Genomic DNA, 23165 nt, shown 5'->3' with positions numbered 1-23165 from the left:
GGTTAAGCACCTGGAAGGGTTGGTTGCCTCCTGAAGGGTTTGTAGCTCCTGAGGAAGGTCAGATTGGTTTGGTTTTGTTAGTTCCACTTCCTTAACTGTACATGGGGAGTTGAATCACATCATAATAGCCTCTTGTCACATGTTTACCCCATCAGATCGGTTAACTTGGGTAAATGTGGGGAGGAGGGTGTTACAAAAAATTCAATACCCAAGTTACTAAAGAATAAGAGAAACCCAAATGGACAAGAATAAGAGGAATATATAACCAAGTGACTCTATCAGAGGCTTTGGATATCTCCACTTTGTATAAGAAGGCTTTTGTTTTTTGATGTGAATGGAGTGTGGGCCTTCCTATACTAATCCAATTGCTTCGTGAATATGCCTTCCTTCCAAGAATCCAAATTGTTTAGGAGATATGTTCTCATAACAGCTAGAAGGTCATCCTCAAGGGTGTCCAGGCACTTGATATAAAATTTAGTGGTGAGTCCATCTAGTCCTGGACTCTTCCCCTTCTGAAAAATGTGTAAGAATTTATCTAATTCAAGCTTGGTAACTTCTACCATTAAGGACTATTTTCCTTCACGATCAATGAAATTGGGAAACAAACGCGCTAGTGCCAATTTTTTCTCAATGGAAACTCAATTTTCCCGGCTATAGATATCCTTAAAATAAGAGACTTCTGTAGAAGCAATGTATAGTAATGAAGTTGCTACCAATTGATTAGGGTTTTTGATCCCCCACTTTATGTTGATGGACTTCTTATGATTCGTCATTTGGTGGAAGCACTTAGAGTTTTCATCCCTGCATTTAGACATAATGCTTGACTTCTCAATCTCCATTCTTTTTCATTGTCTTGGAGAATTTTTCTCCTCTTCTCCTCTAATGATCTTATCCTTTCCTAGAGCTCCTAAGGGGAATCCACAAAGGCGTTTTGTTCACGAAGAAAGGAGAGGGTGGATTCAATATCTATAAAGGCTTTCAAGACTTCCTTTGCCTTTTGTTTTGCGTGGGAAACTACAATCTTCTTGGATCACTTTATGTTATGTTGGAATTGAAGTGTAGGGGAGTTAGGAAAAAATGGATTTAAGGGGTTCCATATTTTTTCTTTTTAAATAAAATTTAGTAGGGATGGATCCTGAAGCCATCGAGGATTTAGCTTGAAGGGGTTGGGAGGCTTATGTGGGAAGGTCTCAATTTCCAAAATAATGGGCACATGGTCTGAGCCTCCCCCTGTTGACGTACATTGAGTAAATTTAAAATTAGAATCCACTTGGGCATCATAAACAAGAAACCAATACAGCCTTTTAGATATTTTGGCTGAGCCCAATCTATCATTCATTCGAGTGGGAAACAATTTAAGAAGAAGAACACTTTAGACCTTCATTTCATCGAAAAGATCGATTAAAAAAAATTCCAAAGGATCTAATTTAGTTGCAAGCCCCTATATTTCATAGTTTCCTAAGGTGAGATTTAGGTCTCCACCTATGATCACTCTCCCTGAATCAAAAAGTGGGAGGGAAGTAACAAATTTCTAGAAATCAACTATCTCAACATATGGTCCATAAATGTTTACTCTTAAGAAATATTTGTTCAGATCCAAAGGTCTCCACCTATGATCACTCTGCCTAAATCAGAAAGTAGGAGGGGAGTAACAAATTTATATAAATCAAATCTCTCAACATATGGTCCATAAATGTTTACTCCTTGGAAATATTTGTTCAAATCCAAAGAGGAGAAGTCCATAACAAGTATCGAGCGAAAAAATCAGGCTTTAGATAGATGAATAAATCTAGGATTGTAGCAAAGCACAAGACCCCTTAATCTTCCAAAGGCATCCAATGCCATAAACTCCCAGAATGAAAATACTTATTTCATTATTGATAAAACTTTATCCCCCTCCAATGTTGTCTCTCGTAGGAAGAGTATATAGGGGGAGAAGATTTCAACAATCCTTTAGAAAACCCAATTTTTTTAGCAGTTAGCTAGCCCCTTTGCAATTTTCTAGACAGAGCCTTCATTTAGAACCAGTGGCAGGGCTTGGTGCTCTAAGTGTCCTAGGAATAGTGTTTTGTTTCCCAGGATAGATTTCATCTAAGGCTTCAGATTGGGCTTTTAATAGGAACAGTTTCATTACTCTTGAGGCTCTTTTTCGAGAGGGTTCAAGAAAGGAAATCATACCTCCTTCGTAATCAAGTGGTAGTTGATCCAGATATTATGATGAGATTGGAAAGTGAAGGTGCCTCAAAGAGTGTAGGTTGTAGGAGGGGAAGAGGGAGGAAACAAGAAGGAACGAAGAAAGTTGGGGATAAAAGAGGCTATGAGGTGAAGGGACCAGAGAAGGGGAGAGAAGGAGAAAAGGGGGAAATGGAGAATAATGGAACTAAATAAGTCAATGTAAGACCTGCGGGGGGTTTGTTAGGCTCAATATTAAGGTAAACGAGAATTTCATATACCAAATAGCTCTCCAAAGAAGAAACAAGTAACATAGATGAGAGAGGTATAGGGAAGACTCCCAAGATACTTGTGGAAGGTTGGATCTCCATGTAATGTATTGGAGTGGCTGAGGTGCTAGAGAATAATTCCTTGTTCCTTGAAATTAAATATGGAGCAATTAGATTTAACTTCCACACAGATGATAATCCCGCTGAAAATGAAGGAGGACGAGAAGTTGATGGCTAAACCCCTTCCATTGTGTGATCATGATTTGTTTAAGGAAGATCCATTGGGGTGTGCAAGGGAGGAGACTGTGGGGGAAAACAGAGCATAGAGAAACCTTTCAAACCCAATGTTTTTTCGATTTGTTGGGAGGACAATCTTTGCTAAGATTTCCATGACTGTGGCAACATTCACATTTAAAGGGGATACCTTCATAATTGACACTCTAATGGTGGGTAATGACAATTGTGCTTATAGAAGTGGGGTTTGAGAGACCCGCCTTGGGGTTTAACCCCACCAATATACGAGCAAGCCCCATGTAGCCAGATTGTCGAAAAGAGATATTAGAGTCGTAATAAAAGCCTAAAGTGTTGTCTATCTCCTTAAATACATCCTCCAACTATAAGACATGGGGTAAACAAGGTAGTCATTCCCATATTGGAATGATATCCAATTTTTCAAAACATGCATCAATGTTTATAGACTGGTGTTTTGTGAAGAGGGTCTGGGTGCCCCAGAACCACCTTCTATTCAAAGTTTTTTGGGCATCTTCCTTATAGTTTGTTACCCATACCATCTAACCATTGGCAAGAACCATACATTATTGTAAAATGCCGTAAGAAAGTCTCGATTTGATTTTGCCTTGGTCAAATTGAGAAAATTCGAATTTCCACATCAACACACAACTTGGATGTAGTTAACTTGTGTGACATGGATTTTGTCACTCAGTTAGCTCAATAAATTCGAGTTAGAGGAGCTGGAGTTCAGTTAAGCATGTGCGATTGCTAATTTGTAGCAATTAATGTCAGTTATTTTAAGTTGTTTTCAGTTAAACTAGTTCCAACTATTGGAGGAACTAATGGAACGTCAGTTGTGCAGTGGGACAATAGCCTAACTCAATGATCATCTAGTTAATTGATCAATCAACCCAAAATAGCTAGTGCATGCATAGAATTTGATTTCCCCAGTTGTGGTGGAGTTTCCAAGTCAGTGTAACATCAATTGTAGACTAGTCTTGAGTGTACATGTGTTGCATGCAGTTAGATGATCAAACTTAGGAATTGTGAAAGCATTTTGGAGGAAATTCCTAAATAATAGGTGCATAATTTCCTCAGGAATTGCCCAAGGAAGTAAGGGCTCAAGTAGAGGCAAAAATTGACTATGTTTGAGTCAGTGCCTCTTAGTGAGCAGAGATATAGGTTATTCACTTGCAAGTTGAGCTCAAATTGAGCGAGGAATTGTAATACATCTTTATTCATCAAATTAATGCAAGTAGGCAAAGGGGTTTTTAGCAGATTGATTTCCCCTGGAAAAAAAATACCATGTGCATGTGTGTTATTTATCATTGCATGTTTGTGATTGATGTTCTAAATTGTGAATCGAGTTCTGCAAAGTAGTAGAGTAGGATTGTGTCTTGTGATTTAGATTAAAATTTCACGAGCAATTGCAATTCTACACCATAATTTCTACATGGTATTGGAGCAAGATTCACATTAGAACATGAATTTCAAAGTTGTTTCTTAGGAGGTTCGAATTTGTAGTTCGATGTAGTAGGATCTCTTCAGAGTCGGGAAGATGACCTTCAATGGGTTGCAATTAGAGTATGCCTTGGAAGGCAACTCGAATTTCATTGCATGGAAGGATCACATGGAGGTGGTGTTGGATGACAATGGACTGCTATAATTTATCAAGATAGATTTTGCAAAACCATAAGCATCCGATGCACATAACCTAGCCCAATGGAAGAAATATGTAGCCAAGGTGAGAGAATAAAAGAATAATCTTGGAGGGAGCGTGAGACCACATTGTCTCAAATCTCAATGGGAAGGAAACTGACAGATCTATTCCAAAATAACAACAACCATAGGAAACTGACCCTCAAAGAAAAACTTCAAAATGGTGTAGAAGATGACTTGGTAAGCCTAGCTCTTCTAGGCCTTCCCAAAAGTTGGCATAACTACTAAGAGTCAGCGAACGTGAGTGAGAAATTACCGAATTGAGAACACTTATGGTCTAATTTGGTAAAAGAAGAGATCATGCAAAATACCAGATATGGAACTTCATCCAAGGGTGAGGATGGAGAAATTTTTGCATTCATTGGAAAGGGAAAGAAGAGAAAAGAGGAGAAATCTAAAACCAAACTCGAATCTAGCCAAGGGGCCAAGAAGAAAGACTTGTCCAAAATAAAATGCTTCAATTGTCATGAATTCAGGCACTATGCCACGAAGTGTCCACAAAAAAATTCGAGCAAGAAGAACTCAGGTGGAGCAGCAAGTGAAGCATTAGCTTCACAGTTCAAGCTTGATTTCACCCTTATCACACGCATGGCCAACACAGTGATGGAGAGCGTGTGGTACTTGGACTCAGGTGCATCGTTTGACATGACAGGGTGTTGAGAGTTTTCCGGGGACCTGGAGGAGAAAGATCTCTAGATGCATATTGAGCTGGGGGGCAATGGAAGGTACAATGTGACCGAGATTGGTGCATTCACCTTTCAGACAGAGTCAAGATCCCCTATTCGCCTCAAATATGTCATGTTTGTTCCAGGACTAAAAAAGAATCTCATCTATATAGCAATTTTAGAAGACCGTGGTTATGATGTGACCTTCAACAAAGGGAAAGCATTCTTGAGACACATGGCCACGAGACATGTGAAGCAAATTGGGGTTCAAAAGAAGAACTTTTACAAGTTGGATGTGGAAGATTGTGCTACATTAGGCAGTAAGGCAAAGAAAGTTTAGAGTTGCAATGTTGGTGAACGTTGGCACAAAAGACTTAGCCATTTGCATCATGGCACCTTGAAGATTATGCAACAAATAACCATTGGCCTTCCTAAAATAGCACTCGAGTAGCTTGATGTCTGCAAAGGTTGTACAATGGGGAAGTACGCAAAATCCACATTCCATGATCGAGACAACAAAGCACACGTAGTCTTGGAAAGGATACACTCTGATGTTTGTGTACCTTTCTCGACAACCTCCACTGCCAAACACAAATATTTTGTCATTTTTATTGATGATTTCTCAAGGAAGTGTTAGATCTTCTTCATGCTGAAGAAGGATGAGACATTATTCAAGTTTGTAGAATTCAAGGCACTAGTTGAGAAAGAGACCGACAAGAAGGTGAAGGCTCTCAAGAGTGATAATGGAAGTGAGTATGTCTCAAATGGCTTCAAGAATTTTTGTGTGAAAAAAGGCATTTGAAGAGAGATGACAACACCCCACAACCCACAACAAATGGGGTAGCTGAGAGGAAGAACTGAAGCATTGTGGGAGCAACAAGAGCTATGCTACATGACCAAGGCCTACCACTACATTTGTGGGCAGAGGCATGTAACAAAGCAGTCTACTTGTAGAACGAGAGTCCTCATCGGATTATTAGTATGATTACACCAGAGGAGGCTTTCTCGGGGAGGAAGCCAGTTGTGTCTCACTTCAGGATTTTTGGAGCCTCTGTTTACTTCCATGTCTCTAAAGAATAAAGGAAGAAGCTTGAGACGATAACCAAGTTTGGGTTATTTGTGGGTTACACGGAAACTCCACACAACTACAGTGTGTAATTACCTTCCCTCAGAATGAGAGTTGTACGAAGGGATGTAAAGTTTGATGAGGAGAAAGTGATGTGGTGCTCTCTTGAGAGGGATCTTCAGATCCCACCATAAGAGGAGCTTTTAGCTCTAAAGGAGGAGATTCAAGAAGTTGTGGAGAACCACAAATTGGGGAGTAGAGGGTGGAGACATCCACTCAAGTAGAACCATATAAAGAAGGCAGAAAAAGAACCAAGGAAGCTGATAAATTTGTGCAGGATGCGAGGGAGAATGTGGGAGCTCCTTCAAATTTGTGTAGGAAAAGGAGGTCACTTGACAGGTACACTAGCTACATGACTATAATGACTAAGCTTGTAGAGACTGAGCCATCCTCTTTCGAGGGAGAAATTGAGCAACCAGTTTAGGTTGATACAATGGTGGAAGAAAAAAAATCCATCATGAAGAATAATGTTTTGAAAGTGGTCCCAAGACCAACAGATTAATTAGTTGTGGGTTTGAGATGGATCTTCAAGGTTAAGCATGCATAGAGAAGTATAAGGCTAGATTTGTGACCAAAGGATTCTCTTAAGTTGAGGGAATTGACTATGATGAAACCTTTGCTCTTGTAGCAAGGTATTCATCCATTAGATCAATTCTTGCACTAGTTGCGTAGATGGGTTGGAAGATCCACCAGTGTAACAACCACAGGTTAAAATTTAATGTAATAAAGTTAATAAAGGCAAAATAAGACCAAGGTCACGCGACACATATTCTTAGTTGAATGTTGGGAAAAACATCCCAGTGGGTGTTCATTTGGTTTATTATGGTTAAGGGGGAATTGACAAAGGAAATGAAAAAGGCCTTGAAAAGGCAAAGAGGCATTAATTGGCATTTATTTAACAAAATAATGGAAAATAGGAGAAAAAGAGGTGAAAGGTCACAGGTTGCATGTGAGGAGGAAAATGAAGGAAAACAAAGAAAATTGAAGAAAATAGAGACCTCGTTAATAAAAAGGCTTCTGAGGATCAGTTCACAACTTTTGTCATATCTGTTTTGGAGCTCTTTCTCTCTCATAATCTTGCACAATTAGAGCATTTTTGGAGCACTCTAGCATTGGAGAAAGCAAGACCAAGGATGGACAAAAAAGTAAAGGGAGGCAAGGATCAATTGAGGAAGAGTTGGATCAAGCGGCTACAATGTGATTACTTGCAGATATCAAGTTCCATGTATGATTTCCTAGCTAGTTTTGGCATGCATGGTACATGCATGTGTGTATTGAGTTCTCTTGTTATGATTGGGATGGGTTTTTTTTAGGTGTGACAGTGGTTTCAACCTTGTCTTTCCATTTCTAGATAGCCATGGTGTGATGGAGTTCTTTCATTTGGTGGAGCTGGATTTTCAGATGATTTTGGATCCGGGTGAGGCGGTCTCAAGAAAATTCCCAAGGGCTTAGGAATCCCTTGACCGGTAATGGTAGGATACATGGTAAAGCTTGAGGTGGAGACGAGAAAATTTCTCAAGGTAATGGTGAAGAAATCTGGAAGCATCCATGCTTGTTTAGGGCCTAGTGATCCCTTGTCTGGTAATGGTGGGATTGCGGTAAAGCCTAGTAGTGTATGTTTATTGTTTGGCCTAGAAATCCCTTGACTGGTAATGGCGGGATACACGGTAAATCCTGGTTGTATAGATGAGGGTTTCAAGCCTAGAAATCCCTTGATTGGTAATGGCAAGATATGCAGTAAAGTGCGAGGAAGCCCTGGTTGGTTTTGTTGTGAGTCCCACATTCATGCTTAAAATATGGCATGGGGGTGATTCGCTGAAAGAAAGATTTGGTTCAACCCAATCTATGGTTGGGTGGTGCGTGGGAGTCCTGACTTGGTTGGATTTTCATATGTCAATAAGAACTCTTTTCTCTCTTATATCTCGTGAGTATTCATACTTGTTATTATATGGCTTTGATGGTTGTTCTATCATTGTTATATTTTGGTTATATGTTGGTTGTAAGTATGGTTTTATGGAAGATTTATTTATGACTCTCATCACATTTTGACTGGTAAACGAATGTATGACCTAATAGATCATAATGCAACTATTTGGAGAAGGCATCAGACCTTCTTGACAATTCTTAGATAAGTATGAGACCCCTATGTTCAGATATGTAATTATTACCTGTAGGTTACATGTTCGTGATGTGTTTGATGGAATGCTTGTCATGGTTAGAATGGGTCAGGTTAAATCATTGTTCACGTTTTGAATTAGAAGCCTTGTCTCTGTGTTATTTATCATTTATGAAAGTTTCATTAAGTTTTGGGTAGAGGTTTGGATCCTAACCCTGAAAAAGTGGCTCAGATATCGGGGTCGCTGGCACATAACTGAGTGAATTAGTCTACAGTTGCTAGGGTGCAGGCTTATGTGAGTGACTAAAGGGTTTCAGTCACTGGCTTGCCTTGTCATGGGAGCGACTGAGAGCCCAGGTCAGTGAAAAAGCAAGTTAACTCGGGGGTTGAGCACCTAGAGTGGTTGGTTACCTCCTGGGAGTCCTGTAGCACCTGAGGAAGGTCAGTAAAGTTTTGGTTTGTCGATTCCACTTCCTTAACTGTACTTAGGGAGTTGAGACATATCATAGTAACTATTCGTCACATATTTACCTCGGTGAACCTGTAAGCTTGAGTAAGTGTGGTAGGAGGGTGTTACAACCAGATGGATGTAAAAACAACATTTCTCAATGGTGTTATTGAGGAGGAGGTGTACACCGAGCAACAAGAAGGCTTTGAGACATTTGATCAAGAGTCTCATGTGTGCATACTCAAGCGAGCAATGTACAGTTTCAAACAAGCATCCCGTGATTGGTACACCAGGATTGATAATTATATCACCCGTTTGGGCTTCACCAAAAGTGAAGTGGATGCAAACCTCTATCACATCTTGGTAGAAGGTAAATCACTTATTATTGTCTTATATGTTGATGATTCGATTTGAACTGTGATGAGTAGCTGATCAACTCTTGCAAGGAGGATCTTGCAAGGGAATTTGAAATGAAGGACATGGGTCTCATGTACTACTTCCTCAGATTGGAAGTATGGCAAGGTGATGGGGAATTGTTTGTGTCTCAAGGCAAGTATGCAAATGAGCTACTGCATAAATTTCGCATGGAGAGTTGTAAACCCATGGAGACACCTCTAGCAACCAACTGGAGGAAGGCGGATGCCACTTCAAGTGAGGAAGTGGATGCTACCATTTATCGACAACTAGTAGGCTCACTAATGTATCTTGTGAACACACGATCGAATATGTGCTATGTAGTCAACCGGTTGAGCCAAGCTATGGTTAGGTCAACCCAATTATATTGGAAGGCAACTAAGCATGTTTTATGGTACCTTAGAGGCACTACCTAGTTTGGACTATGGTACAGACGGACAGAGGGAGTGAAGTTGTGTGGCTTCACAGATGCAGATTGGGCAGGCAGTCCATTCGACCGAAAGAGTAAATATGGCGGAAATTTCAGTGTTGGGTCCGCAACTGTTTCTTGGTACATTAGGAAGCAAAGATATGTGGCGCTCAACTCGGTAGGAGCATAATACATGGTTGCAAGTCAAGCAACATGTGAGGCGATCTGGATGAGAAAGATACTTGTGGGATTGTTAGGTCATATGATGGATCCTACTGTGATATATTGTGATAATCAGAGTTGCATTAAGCTCTCTGAGAATTCGATATTTCACAATCGATCCAAATATATACATATTCGGTATCATTGTTTACAAGACTGTGGGTAGAGGCAGATAATGTTGCTACAATAAATTACGACAGAGGAACAATATGCTGACATTTGGACAAAAGCCTTGTCAAGATGGAAGTTCGAGTTCCACATGTGCAGGATATGGGTGGTTGATAATCCCGTTCTAGCTAAGAGGGGGTGCTGAAAAATGCAATAAGAAAGTCTCAATTTGATTTTGCCTTGGTCAAATTGAGAAAATTCAAATTTCCACATCAACAGATAGCTTGGATGCATTTAACTTGTGTGACATGGCTCTTGTCACTTAGTTAGTTCAATAATGAGTTAGAGGAGTTGGAGTTCAGTTAAGCATGTGTGATTGCTAATTTGTAGAAATCAAGGTTAGTTATTTCAAGTTGTTTTCAGTTAAACTAGTTATAACTGTTGGAGGCACTAGTGGAAGGTCAGTTGTGCAGTGGACAACAATCTAACTTAGTGATCATCCAATTAACTGATCAATTAACCCAAAATAGCTAGTGCATGCAAAGAATTCAAGTTCCCCATTTGTGGTGGAGATTCCAAGGTAGTGTAGCATTAGTGTTAGATTAGTCTTGAGTGTACAAGTGTTGCATACAGTAAGATGATCAACCTTGGGTATTGCGCAAGCATTTTAAAGGAAATTCCTAAATAAAAGGGGCCTAATTCCTCAGGAATTGCACAAGGAAAAAGAGGCTCAAACAAAGGCATAAATTGACTAAGTCTGGGTCAGAGCTTCTTAGTGAGCAGAGAGATAGGTTATTCACTTCCAGGTTTAGCTTGGATTGAGCAAGCAATTGTAATACATCTTTATTCATCAAATTAATGCAAGCAAACAAAGGGGGCTTTTAGTAGATTGCTTTCTCGTGGAAAAAAATATTGTGTGCATGTGTGTTATTTCTCATTGCATGTTTGTGATCGTTGTTCTAAATTATGATTGAGTTCCGCATAGCAGTAGAGTAGGATTGTGTCTTGTGATTTAGATTAAAATTTCACGAGTAGTTGCAATTCTACACCATAATTTCTACATACATCTTGTGGTATAACCTAACAACTGATGAAAGTTATGCTTAGTCCATTGCTTGAGAACTGCAATCAACATTCATTTATTGGTGAAACAACCTACCACAATAGATTTCTCCATCTTGTGAATATCATTAGTCAAATTTCCTTCCGAAGTACTAACGCAGGCTCCTCTACCTTGTGTTAGTTAACACATTTTTCACTTTGGTTATGAGGAGGACTGGCCAAAGGGAGAAGTTTTTGAGTAGACCTAAGCTATAAACCATCTCCGCCAAGCATTTCTAGAGTGAGAATGCTGTTTAGAAATTCAGAAGGTGGTTTAGGAGGTAGGTTACTTACAAGAAAATCCAAAAAAGGATAACAAAAAAACATTGATGGAGAACCCAAAGAAGGTATGTTTAGTAGAGAGCACGGGGATAAAACTACACCAGGAAGGACGGGAGAGGGACCTAGAGAGGGCCTTAACATGGGAGATGCGTTAGATGGAACACCAAGCATAATGATCTGAGATGAACCTCTGCCCGAGACCAACAAATTATTGATGTCCTCTAATGTTGTATTGAAACGAGGAGAAACTCATACCTTTGACAACAGGGAGAGATATGATGCAACACCTGCAAGAGATTGACATAAGTGAGGCGTGCAAGTAGAAGCCTAGATGTCAACTCCAAGAGTCGGACCATCAGAGAAATCTACAAATTCATCATACATGTTTGTGGCTTGAAGAATACGAATAGATTGTGGAGTTGAGTAAAGCTAGGCTGTAGGCCAATCAACTTTATAGTGCCACACTTTCAACAAAATTAAAAATCTAACCCTCATTTCAAAACCTTGTATCCATACCTAATTACTCATTACCTATATATTATATTAAGATTGATTATTTATTATACATTTTCAAACTTTTACTGCTATTATAAAATGTTTAAATAAATTTTGAATAACTTTTGTATAATAAATACCATAATAAATTCCCCATTCACTCACACAATGAGAAAACCTATGAGTCAAACCAACCAATATTTAAATAAATTATGAATAATTTTTATGTAATAAATACCATCATAAATTCCCATTCACTCACACAATGAGAAAACCTATCAGTGAAACAATTCACTCACACAATGAAAAAACCTATCAGTCAAACCGATAGTGAAGACAATCAAACACAGATTGACTCATCATAATTATTTAAAAAACCACACCAGGTAGAATCACAAAAATTACCGCCTTGTAATTAGTAAAAGAATAGAATTTTACAAATGCCACATACTTCTCGGTCGTGGGTCTTATATGGTTACCTTGTTTTAAAAAAAACTAGCAAATGCAGTTTTAATATTTACTATAGATATATACCATGCCTATAAAATGGACTCGAGGTTTCCATGGAAAACTAAATTGTGCGCCAATTTGCCGCGCTCTCCACCATCAACCGGGAAGTACATGATAAACAAAACTCCTGAAAAAAATATACAATCGGGGACGTTTCAGCTGACAAGAATTTAGACGATCAGTCTGTTTAAAGCTTCGAGTTTAACTTTACGGCTTTCAAACCCTGATTCCTGTGAATCACAGAGAGCCATGGACCGCGACATTCAATTGAAAATTGAGAAAACGGTGGTGGGTATTTTAGAGACCGCAGACATGGCTGACATGACCGAATACAAAGTCCGAAAACTTGCCGGGGAGAAATTGAATATTAATCTTTCGGAAACCCAGTATAAGAAATTTGTGAGGAACATCGTTGAAAATTTTCTCAAGTCCAGGGAAGATGAAGAAGAGCAAGAGCAGGCCGCTGAAGAAGCCGAAGAAGCCGAACAAAAAGTGGAGGCCGAAGTGGAGGCCGAAGCCGAAGCCGAAGCCAAAGCCGAAGCCGAAGCCGAAGCCGAAGAGGAGGAGGAGGAAGAGGAGTCGCCTGTGAAGAAACAGAAGAAGAACAAGAAGAAGAAGGTAGAAGCTTCCAAGAAAGCTTTCCAAGCCGGTGAGATGCAGGAGGCTACCATCGACGACAATGGCGATATTATCATTTGTAAGGTAAGTAAATGATTGACAAAATATTGTTTACTGTCAAACGAGTCTCGGGGAGTAGATGCGCCCACCTAAGTGCTGTAAATAGGCTACTTTCGATCTCAATACTTTCAGACTGTAGTATTCTTGCATGTCGTAAACAAATCCCTTTTTATTTCTATTTTGACTGTGTCTGTGACTTGGGGGACTAGTCTGCTGTGTAAGAAACTGTGGTCCAGGTGCGTCTGTCAAAGTTACCTGTGGGTTACACATCGGCTGACATTTTTTGTACCTCTTTTTTGACTATTATGTGTATCAAACCTTGACCTCCTTACAAAATGAAACCCTTGAAGTCCAACCGTGCTAATGAGCTTACCCAACTGTGCAAAAGAGCTAATGAGACTTGACAATAAAAAAATTGCTTATTAAGAGTTAGGGTTTCTAGGGTTTATCTGCATTTAGACGGCGAAGTCATTTAGAAATGTCTAAATTCGATGGAAGTAAACACCGACGTGCTCCCATTGTTCGTGATATTAAGATGATAAGATCATTTTTCAAAACTTCTGAAGTAAAGATTATTTTGAAAATAAAATTGATGATTTTAATTTAGTAGCAGTTATCGTTAACAATTTCACACAAGTAATATAAGAAAAGAAGGGACAAGGCTGTCCAAAAAAGTTTATTAATGGTCAGGGCTTCCGGAAATTATGTGTTGAATTTCTTGCGCCAAGTCATTTTGAAATGGTCGAATGCAGTTTAAGTAAACGTTGATTGCACTTATTCTTCAAGATTATTTATCAAAACCTTAGAAGATAAAATTATTTTGAAATAAACTGAATAAGTAATTTTGAAATGGTCGAATACAGTCTAAGTAAACGTTGATTGCGCTTATTCGTCAAGATTATTTATCAAAATCTTAGAAGATAAGATTATTTTAAAATAAACTGAATAACTTTGACTTAATAGCAGTTACTGCTAACATTTTCACAGAGATACCACTAGCATACCCCTGAAGCAGGGAAAGTGATTGGTAAAGGGAATTAGGTGTGGATACATTGCATAAAGGGAGGGGATGCATTTATTTGGTGTTGGGTTATATCAGATATGTTTCGGTTCTTGAAAAGAAGTCATTGCATTTTTTTACTAATGCTTTTTGAGAGGGTTGTGGAATTGAAAGGAACAAAAGTTGAAACTGTTCTTGTTGCACAGATCGGAAAGGATTGTTGAAGGCATGCTTGTCTTCTTAATTGTGTCCATTTCTTATACGCTGTGAAAATATTTCATACAAGTTTACACCCCAAATTGCAATATACAAGGAACACTTTATTATGAAGTTACAAATAATTTAGGTGATTTTGTTTTTAGCGTGCATACATATGGAGCACTTTTGTGTCCAAATATGATGTACTATTAATTGCATGTGTGTACATTATCCCAGAAAATATATTGGAAAAAGCAAGATCCTCAACACTGCAAATTTTGTTTGTGCAAGTGACAAATAATATAGGTGTGAATCTTCTTTTTCAGAGTGACATATGCATTATCTTTCGTTCTTGTAAACATTCAAATGAGCATGATGGTGTGATCTTCATTCTTGCTATAGATTTGGTGCATGGCATTGTCGTGAAGGTCAATCCTTGACCTTCAATGTTTCCATTGTTAATGGTTGACCTTGTTAGGTCTTTTTGTGTTGTTGTTTCCTTTTTTTCGTTTATCATTGCCAAAGCCAATGTTGGAGAATGATACAACTTTGGGAACTTGGATGGCACATCTACTCTGGATGTATACCCACTCACCTATGCATTTGTGTTTGTCGTTGTTTGCTAATGGGGATGCAAAGCAAGTAAGATACAAGCCTTTTAAAGTGAAGAAAGCTAATTTGGGTAATTTTGGTGTTGCATTTGAAAATGACTCAAGAAAAAGCTTTGAAAGATAAGCTCAATTGACTTCACATCCTATGTGTAATTAGTCCACTACCCTACAATCAAGAACTAGGATTTACTCCTATTGGAGATAACAATAGCCCATTCGAAGTGCTTATAAGGATATTGAAGGCACACTTTGTATTCATTCTTGAGCAGGAGTTTGTGAGCTTGGGAGAGGAACAAGCCAAGAAGTCTTTTCTTGTGCGAATTATTGGAGGTGTCTTTCCCTTGGAAGTGCGCACGAAAATATGATAAATTCCTATTCTTTAGGAGGTTGAATGTGCTAGGAAATAGGGGCCTATTTCCTAAGGAATGCGCAAGGATTTTTGGCTTTAATGTGGGTTGGTTGAGGGATGCAGATCAACATTCTTGTAGGGTTGTTTCAAGCCTAGTTCAAGGCCGAGAGATCAATTTGTATTCTCTATTGAAACAAGGTTATTTTTAAGAGATATGTAGCTTATTCTTCTTCAATAATATTCTCAAGCAAGCGAGGGTTTTCCCAATTGGGTTCCCTAGGAAAATTGTGTCGTTCTATGGTGTGAATTGTGCTTTTATTTTTGTTCCTATTCTGCTGTATCTAGTAGAGAAATTTTGTGATTATATGAAAAAAAATTGTTTTTATATTGCTCATATTAGCAGATCAGAATTTTGTGGATTTTCTACATGGTATCAGAGCTGTGAACCGGAATTGATCAACACATAGTCTTCAAGTTTGAAAGATGACAACTCACACAAGATTAGGATTGAGAGAGCAGGATAGACTAGATGGCTCCTCAAATTTTGGTGTTTGGAAGGTCTAAATATTGTTCTTGTTGGACGAATTTGGGTTGAAGGTGTTGTAGAACCTTTAGACCCAGACGAGTTAAGGCTTTTCCAAAGGCAGATGGCCAAGACCAAGAGGATGATCTTGGATGGACTTCGGGATCATGTAGTCCTTCATGTTGCAGGTAAAAATACAACTAAGGAAATGTGGGATGCCTTAGTCTAGCTCTACTAGAATTCTTCCAAGAACTGGAAGATGGTCCTCAAAGAGAAGTTGAGGACAATCAAGATGCAGAAGGGTGAGTGTGTAACTGCCTATCTCACCAGAATTCAAGAAGCCCGTGATGAGCTAGCAGTTGTTGGAGAGCAACCCATGGACACAGAGCTAGTGCGTGTGGCTTTGAATGGGTTTACCAAAGATTGGCATACTTTCGTTCAAAGTATTACTGGGTGAGATAAGTTGTCGGATTGGGAACAACTATGGAGTGACTTCATTCAGGAGGAGCTAAGGCTCAGATTAGTTGAGACTTCTAGCAACAGTGGCAAGGGTTCCAAGGTTGAGAAGGAGGAGAATCTAAGGCAAAGGGAAGAGCGAGAACAATCAAAAGGGTGACAAGAAGAAGACAAATCTAAGTAAGATCAAATGCTTCCATTGCCATGTTTTTGGATACTATGCTTCTAAGTGTCCTAACCAGAAGAAGGGGTCGAATAAGGAGCATGTAGTTGCATTAGCTGAGGTAGATGAGTTTGCCTCTCAGTTTGAGAAGGACTTCTCATTGATAGCTTGCATGGCAAGCTCAATAGGGAGTAGTACGTGGTACATTGATTTAGGAGCCTCTTTCCATATGACTAGGAATCAAGAGTATTTCAGCCAGCTGGATGAGAAGGATATGTAGGTGAATATCGAGCTTGGAGATAATGGCAAGTATGCTACCAAGGGAGTTGGTATTGTCAGCTTTGAGAGGGAGTTAGGTAATGTTCTTCATCTCAAAGATGTTCTCTATGTTCTAGGGTTGGAGAAGAACTTGTTTTTAGTAGCTATCCTTGGATAAAGGATATCATGCCATCTTCAACGCAGGTAAGGCATACCTCTAGCACATGGCTTTTGGATGTAAGAAGCAGATAGGTGTGAGGGTGAAGAATCTCTACAAATTGTAGGTAGAGACAAATGCAAGCCTTGAGCAGCAAGGTAGGATGTGCAGATGTTGGTGAACTTTGGAACAGATGCATGGGACCCTAACATCATGGGGTGCTGAAGATTCTTCAGTAGATTGCTATAGGATTACCAACAAACAGTCTTTACAAGAGTGGAGTGTGCAAGGGGTGCACACTTGACAAGTATGTCGAGTCTTCTTTGCATGGTCAGGATAATAGAGCCAAAGGGATTTTGGAGCTAGTGCATTTAGATGTGTGCGGGCCTCTTTCTTCTCCATCATTGATGAGGCACAAGTATTATGTTATTTTCATTGATGATTTTTCTTGGAAAACTTGGATTTATTTATGAAAAAGAAAGATGAGGTCTTAGGGAGGTTCATGGAGTCTAAGGCCTTGGTAGAGAAGCAGATTGGGAAGAAAATCAAGGCAGTGAGAAGTGACAATGGTAGAGAATATAGTTCCAATGCCTTCAAGGAGTTTTATGTAAAGGAAGGTATTAGGAGAGAGTTGATAACACCTCATAACCCTTAACAAAATGGTGTGGTTGAGAGGAAGAACAAGCGTATGGTTGGAGCAGCTAGGGCTATGTTGCATGATCGGGAGCTGCTTAGGTTCTTGTGGGCAGAAACATGCAACATTTTAGTATTTTTGCAGAACATGAGTCCACACATGGTGCTTGGATGAGTTACACCAGAGGAGGCTTTCATAGGCAAGAAGCTTGATGTTTCACACATCTGGATCTTTGGCACAAAGGTCTATAGTCATGTGTCCAAGGATAGCAGGAAGAAGTTGGATCCCACAACAAAAAAGGGGAATTTTCGTGGGATATAGTGAGATAGCTCAAGCATACAGGGTGTATCTTCCAGGACTCAGGATGATAGATCTTAGTTGGGATGTGAGAATCCAAGAGGATTAGGCTCTGAGAGTTTCCATAGAGTGAGAAAATTGCAGTACCCGAGGAGGAGCTACTCTCTTCCAAACAAGAGCCACAACCAACACCTCAGAGTCAACCACAATCACAGTCTAGTGACAAGAGGGTAGCGCAGCGGGATTTGTAGTCGGATGAGGAGAAACTAGGTCGAGAGTAGATAGATTATCTAGAGCCACCCACCACAGGGAGGAAGAAGGTCAAGTGGGTCGAGAGGTTGTTTCAAGAGGTTTAGGAGCGGGTCGAGACTCCAAGCACTATGTTTAGGAAGAGTAAACAACCACAAAGGTACGCATGTTATATGGCATTGATGACAGAGTTGGTGGACACTGAGCCTTCTTCTTATGAGGAGGCAACTTCTTATCAGGTTTGGTAGGATGCCATGGTGGAGGAATATTCCTTTATCATGAAGAATGATGTCTGGGAGATTGTTCCACGACTTCGGGGGGAATCAGTAGTTGGATCTAGATGGGTGCACAAGTTGAAGCATGGAGCAGATGGGAGTGTGGAGAAGTTCAAGGCCAGGTTTGTGGTTAAAGGCTTCTCACAGATTGAGGGCATAGGCTATGAGGAGACTTTTGCCCCAGTAGCATAGTATTCATCCATCAAGGCTGTTTTGGCATTTGTAGCACAGATGGGGTGGAAGATCCACGAGATAAACATGAAGACAACCTTCCTCAATGGAGTTGTTGAGAGGGAGAAGGGTTTGAGCAGTTTAAAAAAGACACATGTGTGCATGCTAAAGAGAGCTCTTTATGGGCTTAAGCAAGCTCTAAGAGCATGGTACACTCAGATTGGCACCTACCTTAGAGGATTGGGCTTCACTAAAAGTGAGGCAGATGCCAACCTATACTACATCATGGTTAGAGAGCTTCCGCTCATTCTAGTTCTCTATGTCAACAACCTTATCTTGATTGGAGATAAGAGCTTGATCCAAGGTTGCAAGGAGGACCTTGCAAGGGAGTTTGAGATGAAGAATATGGGGCTTATGCACTATTCCCTTGGCTTGGAGGTTTGGCAGGGTAATGGTGAGATCTTTTTGGGATAGGACAAGCACACTATCGAGATTTTCCAGAGATTTCATATGTAGGATTGCAGGCCCATGGGCACACCTCTAGTCACAATTTGGAAGAAGGTGGATGCTAGAGGAGAATGAGTGGATCCTACCGTATATAAACACACGACTTGATATTTGTTTTTCAGTCAACCAGCTGAGTCAGTTTATGTTGGTACCGACTTGAGTGCATTGGGTTGCTGCAAAGCATGTGTTGAGATATCTTAGAGGCACACCAAACTATGGATTGCGGTACAAACCGGTTGATGGATTGAGGCTTGAGGGCTTCACAGATGCATGCTGGGCAGGGAGCTCCATAAACAGGAAGAGCACTTTAGGTGGCATCTTCAACATTGGGTCAACAACTGTTTCTAACTTTCTTAGTACAATAGGAAACAAATATTAGTTACACTTAGTTCAACAGAGGCCAAGTACATGGCTGTTAGTCAAGCAACTTGTGAGGATATTTGGATGAGGAAGTTGTTTGTGGGACTTTTTAGATAGAGTATGGAGCCTACCATGATACGCTGTGATAATCAAAGTTGCATTAAACTCTTTGAGAACCTAATGTTTCATGATCGCTCAAAGCATATCGAGATTTGGTATCACCATCTTAGGGATTGCGTGCGGAAGGGGATAATGCAGCTATCGTACATTCCAGCAGGGGAGTAGACACTAGACATATCAAGGCATTGGTAAGAAGCAATTTTGTTCATCATAGAGATAAGTTGGGAGTTGTACAAAATCCCTTCCTCGCTAAGAGGGAGTGTTGAAAAGTAGCGAAATTTGTGCCTTAATTCAAGGAATCAAATTTGTGTCCTCCTTAGTCATGTACGAGTTTTAGTGATGTGGATGAGTTCAAGAAGCAGTTTGACTAGTGCAAGTTTGTGGAAGACCAAGTTATTTTTCTTCTAGTGCGAGTTGATTTGGGAACTGGAAGAAGTTGTGGAGTTAGCCTCCTAAATTTTAGGAGGGGCTGGTTAACAAGTTGTATTAACTATTGTTAACTAGAAAATGACTAGTTTGACTTTCCAAGCATATAACTTACTAACAATAGCCTATTCAAAGTGCTTATAAGGAGATCGAAGACAGACTTTGTAATCATTCTTGAGCATGAGCTTGTGAGCTTGTGAGAGGAACGAGCCAAGAAGCCTTTTCTTGTGTGAATTATTGGAGGAGTTTTTCCCTTGAAAGTGTGCACGAAAGTAGGATAAATTCCTATTCTTTAGGAGTTTGAATGTGCTAGGAAATAGGGAGGAAATAAGGGCTTATTTCCTAAGGAACAGGCAAGGATTTTAGGCTTTAGTGTGGGCTGGTTTAGGGAAGCAGATCAACATTCTTGCAAGGTTGTTTCAAGCCTAGTTCAAGGATGAGAGATCAGTTTGTATTCTCTACTGAAACATGGTTATTTGTAGGAGATTTGTAGCTTATTCTTCTTCAATGATATTCTCAAGCAAGCGAAGGTTTTCCCAATTTGGGTTCCCTTGAAAGATTGTGTTTTATTCTGCTTTTATTTATATTCCTATTCTGCTACATCTAGTAAAGAAATTTTCTGTTTATATGAAAAGAAAATTGTTTTTAGATTGTTCATATTAGTAGATCAAAATTTTGTGAATTTTCTACAACATATGCAACTTTGTTTGATTGTGTTCTACCTCATGGTTATGCACATCCATGTGGCCAATGTGTACAACATCAAATTCAAGTGAAAATGCCAAAAGAGTAGCACAAACTCATTTGGAGAGAAGTTCTAGAGAAATGACTATTGTTGTAAACCCAAATTAGAAAGCAATATCTCCCTTCAAATAATGTGGGAGATATTGTAGATAAATATCAACCACGCAAGTTCCGAACCAAATAAATGTTAACCACCCATCTTCTTTGTGTCACTGGGAGGTCCCCACCTCTTGATGTTGCTTCAATGTTCTCATACTATGTTGCATCTATATCAACTAAATGTATTTAGACGATGCTCAAACTTTAAGCTACACTGAGGAACTTCATCTAGAGATGGAAATTTTAGTGAAAACACCATAGCATGTCATGAATACAAGCGATGATTGTATAAACATTTAAATGCATGTAATCGACACTGTTACCCACCAAAATGGGTAACCCAATAACATAACTTTTCTACTATATTTGACATCCAGCTAGTTAGCCAGACAACCAATAGTCCTTGCCAACCACCATTATATGATGATATGCCATATATTTCTGCCACTTGCATCAACCATTTGCTTCTCCCATCCAACATGAAGATATGGATGAATGTGGGAAGCCATTCAAATGGTACTTTGATAATTTTCCAATTGGGTGCTTATATTTGTTTGTTATTCGACATTTCGTATGGCTTATGGGATGATCTGGAAGATTTTCAGATTTTGATCTTGATCTTGTTCTCTCACCTTAAATGGGGGGTTAATCTTTGATCCTAGTCTAGTAGGACCTCCCTTGAGGCCCTTTGGGTATAGGAGGGGCACTACTTGGGAAGCCTTGATTGTGATAACGTTGTTCCATCTTACCATAACTTGTAATTAACACCTTCCATCTTACATTAAAACTCCATATCTCGCCTTCATTATTCGGGTTCAACTTGCCACTGGTTCTTGGGGATTTAGCACACATATTTTCACATACCTTGGGTAGGGCCTTGAAACTTTGCTCTGGGAGGTTGATGTAGCTAAAAGAAACAAAAAGAGCAAATCATGGCCACAAAAAAAGAAAAATCAAAATGAAAAAGATGGCTAAGGACATAAAGATTAGTACATGGGCAAAAGCCTACCATGAGCTCTACTTCACTCATATGGCCATCACTGGGTTCCTAAGCACATGTTAGTCCATTACATCAAATGAAGGAACCATTGCATTGTTGGAAATAATACTGAGAAGGGGGGGGGGGTGAATCAGTATTATCATATCAATAATTTTATTTCCCAAACAGATTTGTATACACTACTTCAGCTAAGTGAACTAGCGTGTACACACGACTGTACTTAAAGCAACCAACGTATATGCAGAGAACTTTTGATTCACCCAATTTATCATGCATTGAACTTTAACCAGTATATCAGAGAATTATTAGACAATGCAGTAAAAGCAGAATAAAGCATCACACATAGGCAACACACATGAACGCCAAGATATAAGGTGGAAACCTAATGTGGGTAAAAACCACCTGTTGTTGTCGTCTTTGTCTTCTTTTAATAATAAGAAAATCTGTTTACAATCTTGTACTGGTGTAGATTTATACCAGTACGCAGGCTTCTACCTGCAGAAGGCTACAACCTTCTCTTGTTCTCCAACTTCTACTGGAAGGGAGCTACAACCCCCTAACTCGTGTACCAGTCGATATGTTTACTAGTACGCAGGTGGCAACCTACAGAAGGCAACGACCTTCTTTCTTCCTCCAAGGACCACGTTTCATAAATTTTCAGACTGGATCCATCAACAACATTATAATTGCAATTCAATCATCAAATACATCTGCATTAACCAATCACTGAAACTCAATCATCACTTTTTGAATCAACCTCAACTGAATCAATTAATCACTTTGACAATCCATTGTCAAATCACAATCATTCTGATCATTCAGAATACTGTCACCAGAATTCAGTAACCAGAACCCAGAATTCTGTAACAACAAATAGAGACAACTGAAACATACTTTATAATGTATATGCTACTTCCATGTGTCGAACGTGCGTGTATACGCGCTTTTATCAAAGCCAACCAGCATACAGATTTTCAAATATTAATACATAATTTTGCAGCTATTCCAAACTTCAGTTATACCCAGATCATAATATTTACAAAATAACACATGCGTCAGTATTTAGATCTAGACTAAACATGATCAAACCACATAATGATAATTCAATTCAAGCCTTAAGATCCCGATCCATCATTAGATCTTATCCTTCATCAATAGCTAAGGTTCATCCTTGGTTCAGATCAAGCACAACACCATAAGCCAATAACCTGCATACTAGATCTCACACTTCATCAGATATTCGATATTTGCACACGTTGGCCTAATGATCTTCTCCTCCTTATATAGTTTTAGGCCTTTCTCAATACCATGGATCAAAACCACTTAGGGCCAATACCTTGGACCAAATACCTAGGGTCAATACCTCAGACCAAATACTTTAGACCAATACCATGGATCAAAATACCTTGGACCAAATACCACGGACCAAAAGCTTAATTTTCCAACATATATGCGCTTTTCCTTCTGTGAAACTGTGTGTGTACGTATACGTGACTTGTATTTAGTGAACATGCGTGTATACGCAACTTGGTCAATGTGAACCTGCGTATACCTCTTTTTCTTCATTCTTTGTAGTCTGATCTGTAATTCTTTGCTGTTGTCA

The 23165-nt window shown here is 39.4% G+C and overlaps 1 protein-coding gene across 1 annotated transcript in view; it reads left to right on the top strand.

Moving 5' to 3' along the window:
- Positions 1-12271: 12271 nt before the first annotated feature.
- The window catches only part of LOC149185410 (RNA polymerase II transcriptional coactivator KELP-like), a 102476-nt gene continuing 91582 nt past the window's right edge, over positions 12272-23165 (top strand). The window contains exon 1 of the mRNA XM_089417924.1: positions 12272-12989. Within this exon, the coding sequence (XP_089274050.1) occupies positions 12537-12989 (453 nt within the window). The 5' untranslated portion in view covers positions 12272-12536. The remainder of the gene's footprint in view (positions 12990-23165) is intronic.

The sequence above is a fragment of the Pinus tabuliformis genome, chromosome 3_2, assembly GCF_031772625.1.
Source record: "Pinus tabuliformis cultivar Carrire ecotype Pingquan chromosome 3_2, CPIR1, whole genome shotgun sequence".
NCBI lineage: Eukaryota > Viridiplantae > Streptophyta > Pinopsida > Pinales > Pinaceae > Pinus > Pinus tabuliformis.
Note: the sequence above shows the minus strand (reverse complement) of the source record. Positions and strands in the feature narration are given on the sequence as shown.